The sequence below is a fragment of the Archocentrus centrarchus genome, chromosome 9 (assembly GCF_007364275.1).
Source record: "Archocentrus centrarchus isolate MPI-CPG fArcCen1 chromosome 9, fArcCen1, whole genome shotgun sequence".
Classification (NCBI taxonomy): domain Eukaryota; kingdom Metazoa; phylum Chordata; class Actinopteri; order Cichliformes; family Cichlidae; genus Archocentrus; species Archocentrus centrarchus.
This window is the reverse complement of record NC_044354.1, coordinates 6,144,807-6,156,959: the sequence shown is the minus strand read 5'-3', so window position 1 is coordinate 6,156,959 and position 12,153 is coordinate 6,144,807. Positions and strand designations below refer to the sequence as shown.

The window sequence follows — 12,153 nt, the reverse complement described above, 5'->3', positions numbered from 1 at the left end:
TCTTCCAACCAACTTTATTTCTGAGATGGTACATTTCCAGAGAAGTCTCCATATTTTAATTTATGAAGACAACACTGAAACTATTTTAAGATTCAACAGATTCTTATATACACTGGAATTACCAACCTCTGAGTTGCTATCAAATATGCACTTGCCTCAATTGCATTTGTCACCTTTATATCAACATATTCTTCCCTATTTCAAATTTGAGAACTGCTCAGCATTAATTTGTTTTCTCATGCATGAGTATTTACTTCATGGACAAAATATGCATATTGAAAACATTTGATAACAGATAGGTTTTGGTGCTCAATGTCACTTGTACAACGGCCCCGCCCTCGGCTGGCGGTCTGACCTGCGCCTGCTCAGTGTGGTTGGCTCTGCTTTCTTCTTCTTCACTGCTCCGCTGCACCGAACAGCCCTTTTAAACGCTACAACACTCCGCACCAAAAGAAAAGGTAAGCTTTTAGAGTCTTTTGCAAATCCCGGTTAAAAAGAAAAAAAAAAAAAGTTGCTTTTTTGCGGTGTTTTGTTTTTTTTTCCCCCTGCATTGACAGTTGTTGTCAACAATCGCTTGACTTTCAGTGAGATATGAGTCACACATGGGTGGGAGTAGCTGCCGCCGCAGACGGCTATGTCAAGGTTTTAATGCCAGTTTTGGCCTGTGTATTCCCGATAGTTAACCAAAATTAACAACTGCAAACTGCTCGAAAGATTCAAGTTTAGTCCGCTTCCCAAAACTTGCCACCAGTGTTGACGACATGCAGCAACCCCCCCCCCCCCCCCCCCCCCCTCCAGTTTTCTGAGCTTTCAACGTGACTTATTGCACTATTGTGCTGCAAAATCTAAAATATGCAATTTAAGGCAGAGATTGGGCTTTTTTTTTTTTTAAGTGAGGTGGACACAGTCAGCAGCTTACGCACAAAGGACATGAGAGGATGGACGCATCTGGCCATCAGCACGTTCTCATAGGAGAGGGCGGCATGAGGCCATGCGTCTATTAAAAACGTGTTATCTGTGTGTTTAAGAAGCACAGGGGGACATTAACAACTAGGACCGTTATCTTTTGTCAATGTAACTTTTTATGTCGCTTTTCCTTCATGTTAAATCATATAATCTTATCCGCGCCATTGTCCTAGTGAAATAGTTTTATCAGGTCATTTGCATAAACCAATCAGTGAAAGTGTTATCAGCTGATATTTGGATAATAGTATTGGTATATATTCTGCTGGGGGAAAAAATATGACTGGGGTTATTTAGAAATGGTGTCATCACGCAGTGTGCTTAGTAGAGCAGCTCAGAAAATGTGGTTCACACCACTCTGCACTGTCTGCAGCACATGTAGCAGAAGCCTGGTGCAAAGTCTAGTGCTGTATTCAAATTAAGTTGTTAACTAGGTAGTGAAACGCTCTGCTGGAATCTATAAAGAATATCAGCATCAGTTCCAAAATTTCAGTATTGGTCGAGTGCCTGTTTTTAAAAGAGTCACTATTCACAGGCCTGTTGATCAAATGCCTGATTGTGTCACTGTTAAAAAGTATATTGATATCATTATTGCATGCTGCAAGCACTTTATGAGCCAAACACACACAGCCGGAGTCTTTTTGTTGTCACTGTACACATTAAAACCCATAAAAAGTGACTCTGATCCAGGACAGTGCTGCACATTTCACTTTAAATTCAAGCTATAAATTGTGAGCAAGTAACTCGACTGCATTTCACCTTATCTCTCACAGACATTCCCTGCATTATGTGACACACACACACACACTTGCCTTGTTTTTTTTAGGTTAGGCCAGAGTTGTGCAACTGGCTGATTACATTTTTATGGCTATGTGTTGTATGAATGTTAGAATTATTCCTTTCATTTAATCAGTTAGATGATGCCAGTTCACATTATTGATTACTGACATTTATTGTACTTGATTGGGTAATAAAATGTAATACATAAGTTGTTCTTCTCCTCAGTTTATTTGGAGTCAAATTAGATATTTAAATGTTTTTATATTTCAGAAGCAGAGTAAGCGAAAAATACATTTTTGTTTGTTTGTTTTTGTTTTTGTTTTTTAAAAAGAAGACCTATCCTGTGCTCCGTGAGAGGAGAAATACCCCTTTAGTCAGTCAAGTGAAAGTAAGTGCAACATAAAAATTGACAAGTTTAGGAGCAGGTCCTTACAGTGTGAACTGAAAACATGTCACTTATTTACACAATTGATGAATACTAAGGCAACTAATGGACAGTTAATTGTAAAAATAGGCTAGGCTACAGCTTGCGTATTCTAAGTATTACCATGAGTTGTGTTTTTGTGTATAAATGCACTGTGCTGGTACAATACAGACAAATACACCAGTTTTTCAGTCTTAATAGACTGAACCTGGAGGAGGTTGTATGTTGAAAGCCAAGTCACATGTGTTGCAGTGTCATGTTCTCACATGGGTTAAATTTAGAGCTGAGACTTAGCGATGAAGGCTAAGAGGGGAAAAATGGACTGTGTGGAGAAGGGGGTGAGGGGATGGAGAGTGGAGAAGGATTGTCTGTCGGATGAAATGACAAAGACGTATTGGGAATTGCATGTGGTCTGACACGTAGCTGCTGCGTGTTATGCAATGGAGACTGAGAGCACAGGTGATGGACAGGACATTTTGGCATTTTCTAGGTGAGAATGATGGAGCTCTTAAGACAACAAAGGCTTTATTTATCCCAAAAGTTGGAAAATGCCTGTGTTACAGCAGTTAAAAAAGAACAAAAGGTCTTTTCCTGGGTTTTGTTGAAAGTGTCCAGTTCAAATTAAACACCCAGTTTCCCTAACATGGATTTAGCCTAGTCCCAGAATAAAAAGAGAACTCAAAGAGCTCCATTGACAAAAGATTTTAGTCTAAGGCTTAATCCACGTTAATCCACATGGATAAAGCCATGTGGGTGAAACTCAGCCAAGGAGTCTGTTATTGATATATTTGCCATATGAGAGCAAAAGCATCAAATGATGGTGTAAGAAAGTGATGGGGCCTCTATAGATAAGTCTCACCTGAAACTGGACCTTGAAAGAACATCAGAGCTTTACAGTGAGTTTCAGTTCATTGTTCAGTTTTTCACCGAGCTTATCATTGTTTAGTTTGAGTCCGAGTTTAGCCTCAGGAGTTAATAGAAGAATGTAAGAAAGGTAAAGGTGAGTGAATACTGGACATGCATTTACCGCACAACACCAAATAAATGATAGTGTTTATATTGGACTTAATGTAATTTTAACCACATCAGCCTAAAAGGTGGTAATTTGTTTAATTTGTTGTATATCTCGTCTTGGACTGTACTAGAGTAGCTTTGCATGATTCATGCTTCAGAATATTTTTGTCTTTTTTTTTTTTGACTGTGGCTTGGTGCATACCTTAAGTTCATCTGTTGTTTGAAACAAGCTGTTTTAGATTCTTCATCACTTTATGTCCGGCGCTGCGCCTTTGCTGAGATGCCGTCAGGACGAGCAGTTAGCTACCGGAAGTGATTGCCGTCGTAGCTAGCAACACAACTATTATCATTAGCAAGCGGTTTGTCTATTTTCACTACACCCCGTACACTCACTCCGCCTGTGAAATTGTTTCAGGCTAGAACCCTGCAGCTTTCTTCTGATTGGCTGCCCTTTGCAAACAGTAAGTGTGATTAGTAAATGGGATATCCCCTCTTTTTGATGCCATACAGAGGCAAGCTCTTAGAGCGGTCTGAAACCTGAACTTGTAGTCTCACACAGGGGTTACTTTTTCATACAAACCTCATTATTTAAAACTCTGGCTATGCTTAATAAGAGCACCCACCCGTGCAACGGTAATAGGTCCGCTTTAACTCTGACTGTTGCTTCCTTAGTTATGGACACTAAATAAAGAAATACTTTGAATTCAAACCACATTTTCTGAGCTAAAATTTTTGTGTATAAAAGGTACATTTGGAGAGAGATTATTGTAAATATAGGACTCAGTAGGTGATGTGCCAGAGGAGAAAGAACCTGATATCAAGTTTCATATTTACTTGTATGATTTGTTCTGTTTTTGTACTTTTGTGTGGGACAAAAGGAAAAGCATTTCAAAAGATCATCTTTTCACATCTTTACACAGGCCTGGTTTATATGCAGTGCACGAAGTACATGTGTTCATCTTCTGCTGGTTTACATCACTTAAGTGTGGCTGTGGTACAGTAGCCGTAATAGCAATACAACACATGTTAAGAGCCACTTTCAAACAAGACCTTATATTGTGTAATGATGCTGTGAAAGCAGTGAATGACTTCTTGCCAAAAGTTTTGTATTGTCCCTCCTTGTACTTCTCCATCTGAAGAGTCATGGCAGAGAATGTTGGGATTGTACAGCAGCAGGACATGCCAGGAAAAGACCAACATGCAGAGAACAAAGACCACTGTGTGACATGTCAGAGCCACACGGCAAAGGGACATGGTGAGTGGGGGGGGGTTGTACATGTAGAGATGCAGATGAATTATCATCAGGGTCCCTGGATGGCATGTTGGCTGTATCACTGCGGGAGGAGAGGACTTTGAGTCTGAGCAGTTTTCATTAATGCCCTTTGTTGATTTAATGTGTTGGTCTCTAGTGACAGCATTTGATCTGTCTGCAGTGGCTCAGTCACGCATGTGTTAGGTGCATTTCCCATCTCCTGCAGAAAAGATGAGGTAGGTGAGAGGTGCATGAGCAGTGAGCACAGAAAAAGAGGTGAGGTGACAGTAAAATATTAACCACTTTTAGATTATAAGTAAATTCCCAGGCTAAGTAAGTCATCTTGTTAAAAATACCTTCTACACACACACACACACACACACACACACACACACACACTCTGACCCAGGGGATCCTGATGACTCTGAAACAGTGCAGTGCAGTGGTGTGCAGGAGTGGTAGTTGCTGACTAACCAAACCAGCCACTGCATATGCCAGCTCTGCTGCATTGGCCTGGCAGCATTCTGGACCAAACATATATTCTTCACAGTAAAGATGTTTTCATTCAAATTTTGTGACAGCTGTTGCAAAAAAAAAAAAAAATGTCCCTGCACATTCAATGGCCTCCTAAAGTGGAGAAACCCTTTCATTAGTTTAACAACCTCTGTTGCTTGCTCATGCACTGCTGCTAGGCAATCAATAGGGTTTCTGTGGAAGATAGAGGGGGAGGAGAGAAGCTGGATATAACCAGCACCCAGACAGCCCCCCTGCTGGTTTTTATTGATGTGTATTGATTGATTGTGAGTAGATACTTGATAGAAAATGCTATCTGCAGTGCTAGTCAGCATGTGTGTATGGCCTCAAAAGTGCTCTCTGAGTTGCGCTGCACAGCTTCCGCAAAAGTGTAAAGCTCAAATATTAATTTTATTTTAGCATCTCGATTTAAAGGGACACTCCGCTGATATTTCTGGATCAATTTAGTCCTTGCTGGGAGAACCGCACATCATGCGCTTTAATAATACTTGACAATTGGTTATATTGCTGTGCTATATGATATGAATGTTTCCATTTTGGCCTGACACTTAATCTGTGACAAACTGGAGTATGAACAGCATTTTTTTTTTTTTTTTAAACATAAAACCCACACTGGAAAGAGATACATCTGAACATTTTATTTATTTTTGTTTTGTTTAATTTTGCAAGTTTCCCAATACTGTAAAAGTGCATTTCTAAATTGCTGGCATCTCTTTACATGAAAAGTTCATTGACGTGTGTTTCTGTGTGTGTTTTACTGCTGTGAAGAAACTGTGCATTTTTCTTTCCTCAGACACAATGGCTGTCCCTCCTGCATACTCAGACCTGGGGAAATCTGCCAAAGATATCCTCAATAAAGGCTTCGGTAAGTGGGGGAAAAAATCACTTAAGATATGTATGAATATGTCACTGCTGCTCATTTTTTGCTATTTTATTGCAGCTGATCGTAGGGCAGATTTTTAGAGAACAGTTTGCGTGTTTGTTGTTTTTCTGGCTAGTACAAAGACACAGGTTACTTTTCCAGCCCTTTCTTCTAGTATCTTTTTTAAAATACCCCAATTTCCTTTCTCCCCAGGTTATGGTGTACTGAAGCTAGATGTTAAGACCAAGTCTCAAAGTGGAGTTGTAAGTATTACTGTTGTCTCTGGTTGCAGTTAAAATTCAGCTTCAAGCCTCTCTCTAAGCACTCAGATGTAGCTCAAACGTCTGACTCACAGCGTGCATGTGATGTACCTCTACCTACAGAGTCAGCAGAGAAACACTCTTGAGTTTATTCCTTACTCTTGCCTCTGAAGCAGCATGTTCTGTCACAAAGGGAAAGAGTTTCACCACGACGTGCTGCGTTTCTGTGTTACTGTAAACTGGTTGCTATAGTAAAACCACAAATGAGCACTTGCATAGAGTTTTCCAGATCCCATCCAGTTCAAACCTCATTCATAAAAACTTCGTAAAAGCATCCTCTCTGTGTGCAAACTTCTGCTTCCTTTAGCTCTGCTTTTCATTTTCCCAGCAAGTGGTTAAATTGTCACACACAAAGACTCTGTGTGGTTTTTTTTCCTAACTTTCTCTCTTTTCTCTTTTCTCTGCTTCTTCTTTGGATGCTCCTGTCAGATGGTAAGAGTGAGGGAGAGAGTGTGTATATGCAATGATTAAACACAGGTGCACTGCAGGGTGCAAGTGTGATAGCTGTCATGTTTGTGTGCAGGCTTTCTGAGAATTCATCCTTTGCAGTAATAGCTCACCTAAGTGACCGCACTACCCCATCTGCAGCTGTAACCGCACTGATCGTCAAACACTCATGACCAGCCTCTCCCTCACAGCCCTCAGTTTTCCTTCCCAACTCATTTCTCCATCTTAAAGGTGTAGTTATTATTTTAAATAATCAGCCACGCAAACCTGTGAGGGATTGTTTGGCAGAGGAAAAGCCCCCCCCCAAAAAAGCAATGCTTGTTATCTTCATCTCTGTTTTGCCCCCTCTCTCTGCTGTCTTTAGCTGTGCTCTAATGTCCATTTCTACTTTCCTTCCCATGTCATTTTCCATCTCCCCCTCATTACTCGATCCCTCTATCTCCTACAGGAGTTTGCCACTTCTGGCTCCAGCAACACAGATACAGGGAAATCAGGAGGCCACCTGGAGACAAAGTACAAAATGAAAGATCTGGGTCTCACCTTCTCCCAGAAGTGGAGCACTGACAACACACTCACAACAGAAATCACCCTGGAGGACCAGGTGAAGTCAAGCATACAGGATATCAGACATTTTAACCATTTACAGGGGACCTGTTATGCTGCTTTTGGGCTCCATGTTTTCATTCTTGGACTCGACTAGCTTTACATAATTCACATTCAAAATAATCCTATTTGTATCTTATACTGCGCAGCCTGAACAAGCCGTTTTAGCTCCTCTCCCTGTAAGCTGTCTTTCTTGTGATTGGCTGCCCCTCATAAACAGAAAGTTGAATGGCAAGTGTCTTTCACAGCCAGAACTGTGTCTGTGTCTGTGATGACCATATTAGGGATATCATACAGGGTCATCAACATCATACAGATCCAACAATAGAAAAAAATTTTTTGAAGCCCAGACATTTGGATGATGGTGTTACTTGTACAGCTGTGGCCATGGTTGCCATAAGCATCTACTAAAAAGATATATAGCTGATCACGTGTGCCTCCTGTCTGTAGCTGGCTAACGGCCTGAAGCTCGGTCTGGACACGTCATTTGTGCCCAACACTGGGTAAGAGTAACCTGTTGAAATTTTTTGATTTTTAATAAGTGTACTCAATAGAGATGCATATAATAAAGATTCTAATAATGACATTCTTTAGCAAGAAGAGTGCCAAACTGAAGACTAGCTACAAGCGGGACTTTGTGAATGTGGGCTGTGACCTGGACTTTGACATGGCCGGCCCCACTGTCCACACGGCGGCCGTGCTTGGCTACGAGGGCTGGCTGGCTGGTTACCAGATGGCTTTCGACACTGCCAAATCTAAACTGACCAAGAACAACTTGGCACTTGGATACAAAGCTGATGACTTCCAGCTTCACACCTGTGTGTAAGTCACTACAGTGTAGTACAAAGAAAAGGAAGTCTTAACACTGTTTTTTTTTTTCTTTCTTTCGTTCTCTCAGTTCTTATGTTGTTTGTTGCTGTATTTCAGTAATGATGGCACAGAGTTCGGAGGCTCGATTTACCAAAAGGTGAACAGCAACCTGGAGACAGCAGTCAACCTGGCCTGGACAGCAGGCAGCAACAACACACGTTTTGGAATTGGAGCCAAATACCAGCTGGAAAAGGATGCCTCCCTGTCGGTAAGCACTAACTTCAAAACATCATGCACACATCTAAAATGCTAAAATAAGTAAATAAATAGCTGTTCGATACTAGTTAGTCACGCTAGCATTTCTGTGAGACTGTACTTGAGCTTTGACTTAAATGTACAGCAGCTATGTTTAGCATTGGCACAGTGGTGCAGCACTTAGACCTGTTGCTGCATAACAAAAATGTTCTAGGTTTAAATTTGCCTTCCGGCTGGGGTCTTTCTATGTGCAGTTTCCATGTTCTCCTGGTACTCCGGCTTCCTCCCACGCTCCATAGACATGCATGTTAGTTTAATTGGTGATGCTAAATTGTCTGTGAGTGTGAGTGGTTGTCTGTCTCTGTGTGCTGGTTCTGTGGACTGATGATCTATCCAGGTTTTATCCCACCATTCACCCAATGACAGCAGGGATAAGCTCCAGTCCCCTCTGTAGCCTTAAATTAGATAAGCAGCTGAGAAAATGGATTGATGAATGGATGTTGCTCCATATGCCCACTAGTTAAGTTACAGCTTTGGCAGTATAATGTTTGATAATGAGCACTAAACAGTGTGTGTGGACTGTGTAAATAATAAATTGGAATGAGGGTGATGAAAATATCAGTGGCTTTTCAGGCATTTGATGAACTGAAGTTAATGAGGTGTCGCATGTCGACTAAAGCCCCAGTGTCACAGGCCTAGAGACCACTCGATGAGACCTTAGCAACCCAAAATTCTTGCAACTGCTAAACAACTGAAATTCAAATTTTCATTCACTAGGTGGTGGTGTTGACCACACATTTTTCCCTGGTTGATGGCGGTTGCTGACTGGTCTCTAGGCTTGTGTAACTGAGGGTTTACTTAACTGACTTGTGTTGTAGGTATCCGCTAACATTTGGAAAAAAAAATAATGTTCAGACATCTGTCTTTGCTTTTGCTTTTTAATATATTGTTGTTTGTTACACATAGTTTATACAGAGTACTCGCATCCAGGTAGAACATCAAAAATTACACTGTTGCCAAATTTCTACTGCTAAGATACGTGCAGATCGATGGAGAACCAAATCTGTAAAAATAAAATATGTGATCAGTAAATATATTATATTACATACATGAAAAATATACAAAATGTGGGTAATTAATTTATAAAATGACAAATTTATATTTCTGCTTTTTTGCTTTTGTATTGTTTTTGCAGGTTATTTACGTTCTCATTTACTTTTCTATTCTCTTCCACTCATCTGTCTTCCTAAATGTATTTGAGTAGTTTTTTTTTTTCTCATGCTTCCTTCTCCATTATGTGAGTGAAAGGACTGTGACTTAAATTTTTTTGCTTCATTTCATCCATCCAGTAGCTGTTTAAATATTTGAATCTGGAACCAGCTGCCTACTGAGTCATCCCTCCAGCTGCACGCTTGCTTCTCAAGCGTCGTTATCTTACTCCTCTGCAACTGTTGCCTGAGGCTGATGCATTCATATTTATGATAAACTGTATATTGTGTAACCCAGTCTATTTACTCTTCTAATGCTGTGTTCATGATTATCTCACCTGATATTCTGTTTCTCCGCACAGGCCAAGGTTAACAACGCCTGCATTGTTGGACTTGGATACACACAAACACTCAGGCCAGGTTAGCTCGTTGACTTTAAAAAAAAAAAAAAAAAAAAAATGTTTTCCATAACAACAGCCTTTAAGCATCTGTACGGTTACATGATCCATGATGTGACGTTTTTCCCCACAGGAGTGAAGCTCACCCTCTCTGCTCTGATCGATGGGAAGAACGTGAACGCCGGTGGGCACAAAATCGGCCTTGGTTTTGAGCTGGAGGCGTAAGAATCAGCAGGGCGGGGCAGTACAGGAGGAAAGCAACACAGGAGAAGAATACACCGCAACGGCCCACTCACCAACACATCACTACATCTTCCCTTCCCACACACAGATGCACACACATACACACATACTTTGCCTTAACCCTGAAACCCCAAGAAGCCTCTAAGACCTCTGATACTGTAATTCTAAAGCAATCAAATATTATATTATGTACATAACTCACAGATCAGTTTTGAGCATATATTACCAGAGTACAGCATAAAATAGTCTTGTTAGATGTCAGTCCATGCAAAAACCCCATTCTCTAAGTGCTGTGCTACTTATGGCTGCTTTGGCCAGACAAAGTGCACTTTTAATAGAGGATCTGTGTTTCAAACCTCTCTGTATTCTGTCTGAAGCACCTTCTAATTCTGTGTTATTCAGATATACTCTGGGAGATCGTTAGAGGGTCTTTGTTTTTGGTGCATTGCTGTTCTGTTGCATGCTTTAAAGGTTAAAGAGGTTTTTTTTTGACTTTTCATTGTCATATTGACAACAGATGAAATAGAGGCTAGAGAGCATTAAGCAGGAAAGACGGGTTGTGCTTCTGTGAGTGGACTGCGGCTCCACTGTTAGACCTGGATAAAACAGTTAAACACTGTGATCCCTCAGTTTCTTTTTCAGGTCCTGTTTAGGTAAAAATGTTAGGATCTCTGTGTCACCTCACGTTTGTGTCCCATAACTGTTAAACCTTTAGCACTACATTTCACTTTATCTGTGCTGTGCTTCGTATAGGAAGTTAGCCAACAGTTAGGACCTCAAACTGACTTTATTGAATGAATTAAATAAAGAATTTAAAACTCTATGATTTTAGTCATGAAATGATTTCAATGACTGTGAAATACTAAATACACCCTTACTACTTCCATTAGAATTAAGAGGGGTTAGCAGGTGCTGCTAATCAAATGCACACGATTAATTGATCATCAGCATGTGTGACCACCTCTATGATTGCAAATGTTTTGGCATTTGCAGGTCTGAAGCATTCAGGTATGTGTGTGAGTGAGTGTGTAAACCCATAATGCCATAATCTTCCTATAAGTTGACATCCCAGCAAAGTCAGACCAATGCTCACAGAAATTGCATAAGAACCAAGAGCTACATCTCAGACTGTGCAGGCCTCAGCATTTTAAATGTCAAAGTTAATGACAGTGCAATTAGAAAAAGACTGAACAAGTATGGCTTTTTTGGAAGGTGTTTAAGGAGAAAGCCTGTTCACTCTAAAAAGAACATGGTGGCACAGTATAGGTCTGCAAAGTTGCATCTGAACAAACCACAAGACTTGTGCAACAATGTCCTCTGAATAATTGAGATGTTTGTAGAAAACCAGGAACTGTCAAGCAGTGCAGGGGTGATGAACTGGGTTTGTGTTGCAGTCAGTCAACCATGAACTCCTCTGTATAGCAAAGTATCCTAGTGTCAAATGTGAGGACATCTGTCTGACAGCTACAGCTTGGCTGAAATTAAGTCATGAAACAGCACAGTGATCTGAAAATCTACAACAGAATGGCTGAAAAAGAAAAGAATCAAGGTGCAGAGCAGACCTCAACCTGAGTGAAATGCTATGGTGGCACCTTAAGAGAGCTGTGCATAAATGAGTGCTTGCAAACCTCAACGAACAACACTATAAAGAGAGAGTCTAAATTCCTCCAGCATGGGAAAGACTGATAAAGTCATACAGAAAATAATTACTTCAATCTATTGCTACTAAAGGTGTTTCTATAAGTCACTGAATCATGGGGTGTGCTCAGTTTTTCACAAGACTGCAGTTACATGAGCACTGGAAATAATCAGAGTACTCATGTCCACATTGATTAATTGGAAATGAATCAAAAGAAACTCCAATCAGTCCATTAAAACTGTATGCCAGGTACAAAATTTAATTGTGACATTTTTACAATCTTAACAGCATTAAAGTCTGTACACAGGGACACTTGATGATAATTAACATCACTGTGTGATATTTACAGTACCATTTTTAATTGTTGGGATTAAGATGGGAACAGGGAGAAGAATGTGGAA

At 40.5% G+C, this 12,153-nt stretch overlaps 1 protein-coding gene across 4 annotated transcripts; it reads left to right on the top strand.

Moving 5' to 3' along the window:
- The first annotated feature begins 369 nt into the window (after window positions 1–369).
- Window positions 370–10,936, top strand: vdac3 (voltage-dependent anion channel 3). 4 transcript variants are annotated; one of them, XM_030737920.1, is made up of 11 exons: window positions 385–458; window positions 4,321–4,436; window positions 5,761–5,832; window positions 6,043–6,092; window positions 6,579–6,581; window positions 7,045–7,197; window positions 7,650–7,702; window positions 7,794–8,021; window positions 8,127–8,277; window positions 9,835–9,892; window positions 10,004–10,936. In XM_030737920.1, exons 2-11 carry the CDS (start codon window positions 4,325–4,327, stop codon window positions 10,093–10,095), a joined length of 972 nt encoding a protein of 323 aa, XP_030593780.1. In that variant the 5' UTR covers window positions 385–458; window positions 4,321–4,324; the 3' UTR covers window positions 10,096–10,936. The 4 variants fall into 4 exon arrangements, with proteins under 4 accessions (XP_030593783.1, XP_030593784.1, XP_030593780.1 ...); XM_030737923.1 differs by lacking the exon at window positions 4,321–4,436 and having other exon boundaries at window positions 370–458; XM_030737922.1 differs by lacking the exon at window positions 6,579–6,581.
- The last annotated feature ends 1,217 nt before the right edge of the window (window positions 10,937–12,153 follow it).